Source organism: Megalops cyprinoides, chromosome 21, assembly GCF_013368585.1.
Source record: "Megalops cyprinoides isolate fMegCyp1 chromosome 21, fMegCyp1.pri, whole genome shotgun sequence".
Taxonomy (NCBI): domain Eukaryota; kingdom Metazoa; phylum Chordata; class Actinopteri; order Elopiformes; family Megalopidae; genus Megalops; species Megalops cyprinoides.
The window spans coordinates 11,837,628-11,844,010 of record NC_050603.1 but is presented as its reverse complement, the minus strand read 5'-3'; the positions used below and the strand labels follow the sequence as shown (position 1 = coordinate 11,844,010).

At 40.9% G+C, this 6,383-nt stretch overlaps 1 protein-coding gene across 1 annotated transcript; it reads left to right on the top strand.

The window, feature by feature from the left end:
• Positions 1-3,410: 3,410 nt before the first annotated feature.
• On the top strand, positions 3,411-6,133 carry si:ch1073-70f20.1 (prostate-associated microseminoprotein). Its single transcript, XM_036555072.1, has 3 exons — positions 3,411-3,593; positions 4,947-5,055; positions 5,906-6,133. The coding sequence occupies exons 1-3, from the start codon at positions 3,479-3,481 to the stop codon at positions 6,081-6,083; spliced, it is 402 nt and encodes a 133-aa protein (XP_036410965.1). The 5' UTR covers positions 3,411-3,478; the 3' UTR covers positions 6,084-6,133.
• Positions 6,134-6,383: the final 250 nt, after the last annotated feature.

The window sequence follows — 6,383 nt, the reverse complement described above, 5'->3', positions numbered from 1 at the left end:
CTGTATCACTCTACTGTGTGCTCTTAAACCGTCTGTGGTTCACCAAAGCTGCATATAAATCTGTACAGATCATTTATGGTGTATTTCTCTGAGTTTCATTCTAACATTGTTGTATTACACTACTTTACATTATGGCATTTAGCAGACACTCTTATCCAGAGCTGCTTACATGGGTTATAATTTTTTGCATGCTCCCCATTTATATAGCTGGATATTTACTGAAGCAATTCTGGGTTAAGTACCCTGCCCAGGGGTACTACAACACCAGTGTCCAAGCGGGGAATTGAACCGGCAACATTTTGGTTATGAGTCATACCCCTTACTACTGTGCTGCACTGCCATATTGCGGGCAAAAGGTAATGAAATGAACATAGAATCTTAGTGTGTACAGTGTAGCCACACTGCATGTAAAATGAGGGAAAAAATGCCCAGGATTAATACAACAACAGAAGCGTAGGCTCTGAAAAGCAGAAACGGGGCTGTGGTTTCTTCTTTGAAAAGACTCCTATGGTAGTGTCAGCGACCTTAACATCTTTCAATTGTTTTCAGAATAAAGAAACTCTGAACCGCCCCGCCAATCCACTTCCTCGATGCAAAGCATTCAGCATAAGAGGAATGGATGGCATTGAAACGCAAGAGTGTGTTTGTATATGCAGCTACGCCATGCCCCTTAAACCAGGTCAGTCACATTGGCTCCTCAATGGATAGAATGTGCCCTGGTTAAAACTGGTTAAAACCACAAGGATCTAAGCCAATAAAAAAAGCTTCACATTTCAAAGAGCAATACAAACAAGCTTAACCAAAAATTTTACAGTATGCTGAGAGTTCGTTGATCATGACTGAGAATGCAAAATACATTCCTGTTTGTCCTTAACAATGAAAACAATGTTGTGCGATTTAACAGTACAAGAAATCTCAGTAGGATGATGTGAAAACACACTTCACTCAGACGTCAGAGCCCTGAGATCCATGGGTAATGGTTGATGGTCTTGCGTCGTCTGAAGCTCAAAGAGAATCAGAAGGGTTAAAGTGCAAATGTTTGAAGGTCAAAATCTAGGTGGGGAAAAATACTGGGTAAATATAATTACTGGTTACCATGGGTAAAATACAGAGAGGGTTTATGCACATTCAGAATGTAAAAAAAAAAGGTTGAATAAAGTTGGGAGTTGGGTTTGAAAAACTCCCTATATGTATAAAAAGATGCTTCTACAGTGCTTTTTCTCTTGACAGGAAGTCATAAATTATTCAAAAGAACGTATAATGTCTCACTACTAAAGAAAACATCATCAAGACAAAACAAAAATGAAATGTGCCTGTATTTTCAAGCATGTGGCTTCGACTTTGACGTCTTGATACATCATCTCCATCTTGGCCCGGTTATGGGTAAAATTACAAGATGACGTGAGTGCTAACGTTCTCTGACTTTTCCGCGATGCCATTACATACAGAAACAGGCAGCCCTGTAGCGCTAGCACTAGCTTTGTCTTCAAAGCAGGCTGCTGGGTTCCATGTAGTATTTGTAAATCAACAACAGAGGGCAGTAAAGTGTGAGGCCAAGCCCCAAAGCCCTGAAAGGTCACAGACCTTTCTTTGTGTGGGTATGTTTGTCCAGTTGCATGTGTTATCACCACACACAAGGCGGCACATGCAAATAAGTACAACAAACAAGGACACAAAACACTGTATTAACGCACACACATGCAAACATACACTCTCACTCTATCTGTAACACACACAAGCACTCTTTACAATAAGTCACAATAGTGTAGCAGTGCCCTCAGATCTTACAAACCGCCAAACTACCGTGACCATGAAAAAAGATTTATCTAACAGCACTAAGAATTCAGTATCAATTCAATACCATATTTGAAACTGTTTTCAAAGCCATCCCCTACAATAAAGTAAAATGAGTCAATATGTAATACAAAATGCAAGGAAATCTCACTCCATGTCTGAAAAATACTTTTTTTTTTTTATAAAATATATAATTGCCAACTCCATAAAGTGCATGCCATTTCATGTATTTGTATATTTCACAATTTGTATGATTTTACCATAAATGCTACAACCCACGCATTGAAGATAAATGCAATACATTACATTATTTAATATTTGCACTAATAAACACATATTGGCTTATATGCTAAATCTCAACATATATGACTTTTTAATAAGAGGTGCAACTCTATATATACAAAGTTCAATTTTTTTGTGTAATATATGAACCAGTTTTACTAGGACAGGTTACATGCAACACATGGGCCCTTATAGTTGGACGTAATGAGAGGCTTGGATGAATTGCATCACAAGAGTGTACACATAATCACAAACAGAGACACACACACACACACACACACACACACGGGCCGCCTTTCTGAAAATGACGCACACCAATCCTGAACGGACTCAGTATCTCAGATGCCCATCAGTCTTTTCACTAATTTGCTAATCCTAGTTTGCTAATGATGCCCCGGAGCACAGGTTCACCGGGGTAACATGTAAGAGATACAACAACTGTACTGTGGTAAGAATGTTATCTGTGTTAGCACACGCTGTATGTACAGAGACACAGAGAAAGAGAGGGAAAGAGGGAAGAGCAGCACTGAGAAGAAAAAAAAGGAAAGGATGGTGTAAACATATGTTTGAGTGACTGAGAAACAGAGCTGGAAATGTAGGTATAAATATCCCCTGTAGTATATGACACTAGTTCAGAGGCTCAAAGGTTAAAAGCTGGGAAGAGAGGAGACGTGGACACTGACAGGAGAGAAGACTGAAAGCAGTAAGGAGACAGACTGGGCTGTTTATCCTGAAGGAAAGAGGGAGGGGATTATGGGACAGGCATAACAGGGGAAAAGACAAAGCCACAACACAGAGACATTCATAAAAGAAGGGCTAGAAGAATGTCAGTTGGAAGAGAAACAAAAATATGGGGAGAAAAGCATGAAAGAGGACAGAGGAAGCGAAAAGCTATCACAGACACAGAGATCAAGTGAAGGGAGATCAAACAGGAAAGAAAAATAGGGCAGCAATAATAAGGTGTCTGAGGAAGAGAAGAAAAAAAAAGAACAGAAAAGAATAGTGAGAGAAGTGGAGAGACATCATAGCGCTAACACTGAGAGGAAAACTTTGAAAGACAGAGGGGGAGAACAGTGAAGGACAGAAATGAGCAAGATGTTTCAACAGGGAAAGGGGAGACAGAGGCCAGGGAAAAGAGCAGGACTGAGCATCATGGCCAGGGAAAAGAGCAGGACTGAGCATCTTGGCCAGGGAAAAGAGCAGGACTGAACATCTTCTCTTACTTAGAGACAGTGAGGCAAACAGATGGAGAGAGCAGGAGGTAGGAGGGGAGGACAGCTAGGAGAGATGGAAATGTTTGTGAGGTTTTTAACAGGCAGATGTGTCGAGCAGCCGAAAGGAGACGAGGAGGGCAGTTTAGAGAGGAGGGGGATTAACTGTGCTGGTGTGGCTTTACAGAAAAATGTGGAAGGCACAAAGAGAGAAGCAGGTGCTTCTGGCAGCGGTGTACATGCTGGGCGCCATCCTGCCCTGTCTCTCAGCCTACAGCAGCGGGGAGTGCTACTTCAATGCCAAAGGTAGGACCTGACACCACTCACCATCAGCACACAGTTAAATTTCATGGTCAAAACTTTACTATAAATACTGATTTTCAACACCACGCCTATCTTTGAACATAAAACTCACCATGAACACCATCTATCAACACTAACAATCAACATTCACTTTCAACACACACCATCAACACTAACTTTCAATGTTGACTTTCAACATTCAGCATAAAGATAAGGAAAACTCAGGGGGCTTTTGAAGGATAAAATGTTTTTCTTGGGTAAAAAACAATGATGACCCTTTCAAAGGCTTAGGCTGAAATGCATTGGCATCTCCAACTAACAGATTGTTTTATCCTACAAATGGGCTCCTGAGTGTCGCTGGACATTATAGTGAGATACAGATTTTGCTTGTCATGTACCTCAGTGAGCTGGTGAGGCGGTACCAGACTTGCTCCAGTCTAACAGTCAGTCATCAGCTAACTATCACTACCCAGCATCAACGTTCACATTCAAAACTTGCTTGTTGCTGCCTTTCATCATAAGTAGTATTAACATCAACACCTACAATCAGCATTGACTTACACCAATTGGGTGGCAATGTAGGATTGTGGTAAGAAATAAAGCTCATAACTGAAAGATTGTTGGTTAGATTCCCTGCTGGGGCACTGTTGTTGTACCCTTGGGCAAGGTACGTAACCCCAAATTGCCTCAGTAATCATCTAGCTGTATAAATGGATAACATGTAAAAAATTATAACCTATATAAGTTGCTCTGAATAAGGGCATCTGCTAATTGACAACAATACAATGTAATTAGTGATCATTGCAACATGAACGTGTGTGTGTGTGAGAGAGAGAGAGTCTGGATTTCACGTATTACTCAAGCAGCCTTTGCCAAGATCTTTAAGAGAACTTTTTGTGATAAGTACATTTGTTGCAGATATACTGTACTTTGACTTTTCATTAATCGGATTTTTATTTTAGCATGGTATTCTGAGCAAAACTTTGTTATGTCAATGAAATTTAGAAATGTTTTGAGTGACACAAAGGAATTAGACGGCTTTCAATGAATTATCCAACGTAAATGACATTATCATATCATACCTGGAGTAGGTTTCATTAGTGTGATGTATTGCAAGGGTGCTAATGGGAAATGAAGTCCACAATTAGACCTCATCTCCCATCAGCACCTCTGCTAAACGTTCTGTAGAGGTTTGCCTGCTGAGCATGATGAGTGGAAAGTGAAAGCTGGACAAATGTGTGATTGTTATTCAGAAAAAGAGGGGGAAAAAAAAGAGTCTTGCAAATGAATAAAGGTGAATGTGATGCTTCTTACCTATGGATGACTGTTTGCACTGTGCACTCTCTTACTGTGCAGCCAAATGCGAGCATCAGGGCCAGGTGTTTGGAATGGGGGAGAGCTGGACGACAACGGAATGCTACCAGTGCGTTTGCCTGGAGCCATTTGGAGTTGGCTGCTGTGACCAGTGAGTCTCCCTCTCTGACTGCGTCTCACTCCGTCTCTTACAGCTCGGACTTTGTTACTGCCCTGTCTGTTCCTGCCCTTTCCTGCGTCTCACTCTGTCTCACGTGTCTTCTTGCTCCCTGCTCTCTCTCTCCCTTTCCCTGCTGCATCTTCTGCACATTCTTAAATTTCCTCTCAAAACTCTATACGCTGCCTTTTAGAAACAGAGCCAGTGTAGGCAAAACTGGTCACACTAAAATTCAGCACTTCTTAAGGCTGTGTCTTACAAATTTTTACGATCTGCCTGCAGAGAACACTCTGTTGAGACTGTGGTGCACTGAACAGCATCCACTGTGGCTATTGTATTTATGAAAGTGGCAAGAACTGGTGTATTTCATAGTGTATGTCAAAATATGTGACACACTAAGTATATATGAAAAAATGTTTTGATCATAAATTTTACTATACTTTAAAATCGATTACTTTTTCATAAGTGCAGAAACTTCTGTTTCTCTTGATTTGAAGTAATTATGCTCCCATATCTAGCTCTTTGTACAGCTCACAGTAATTTTCAGCCTCCACTAATGATCCAGGATCAGTTCATCAAACCCCAATACCAACCATTACATGAAAAAGCAATTTAGGCAATGTAGGATGAATGTAAGAGGCAGACCTATTCATGGAGTTCAACGATACAGCAGACCTACAAGCTCCATCTAAATATTAGCACCACAAGCACATGATCGTGTACATTAATTTGGTTTAGTAATTTTTTCAATAATGTTATTGTTATAAAGAAGCATTTCTGACTGACTCCAGGATGAGGGTGCCTGCCCGGAATCAAGACTAACTGTCTCTTTACTGCCCCCCAGTGGCTCACAGCCGGTAGATTACCCAGACTGGTGTGAGGTGGTGAGGAAACCCGATTCCTGCAACGTCGCCGTGGTGATGCGGGCCAATCACAAGCTGCCGTGTCTGTATGGGGGGCGGGGTCGGCCCCGACCTGGGATGGGCCCTGCCTGGAAGTCTGACAATGACCCCATATTCTGATCTTTTCACATATAATCAATTATTGAAACTTAGTAGGACACTTGTCACACAGACATGCTCAACCTGATAAACAAGTGCATCAGTGTGATAGTGATTAAAGGACTGTAACTGAGTAGATTGATCTACAAAATATATTAAAAAAAACAGGCAGTTAAAATTTAACTATTATTTATTTGTGCAGTAGACACTCTCCAGGGTAACTTCTTATAACCGGATATATACTAAAGTAATTCAGGAGAAATATCTTGTTCAAAAGTACACTTGCATATCACTACCATACCATACCATAGCAACCTTTCA

Excerpts from the sequence above, each read along its gene's own strand:
- si:ch1073-70f20.1 (XM_036555072.1), top strand. The coding sequence starts at position 3,479 with ATGTGGAAGGCACAAAGAGAGAAGCAGGTGCTTCTGGCAGCGGTGTAC. Across the intron at positions 3,594-4,946 it reads GTGCTACTTCAATGCCAAAG|CCAAATGCGAGCATCAGGGC; the intron begins GTAGGACCTGAC and ends CTTACTGTGCAG. Across the intron at positions 5,056-5,905 it reads GGAGTTGGCTGCTGTGACCA|TGGCTCACAGCCGGTAGATT; the intron begins GTGAGTCTCCCT and ends ACTGCCCCCCAG.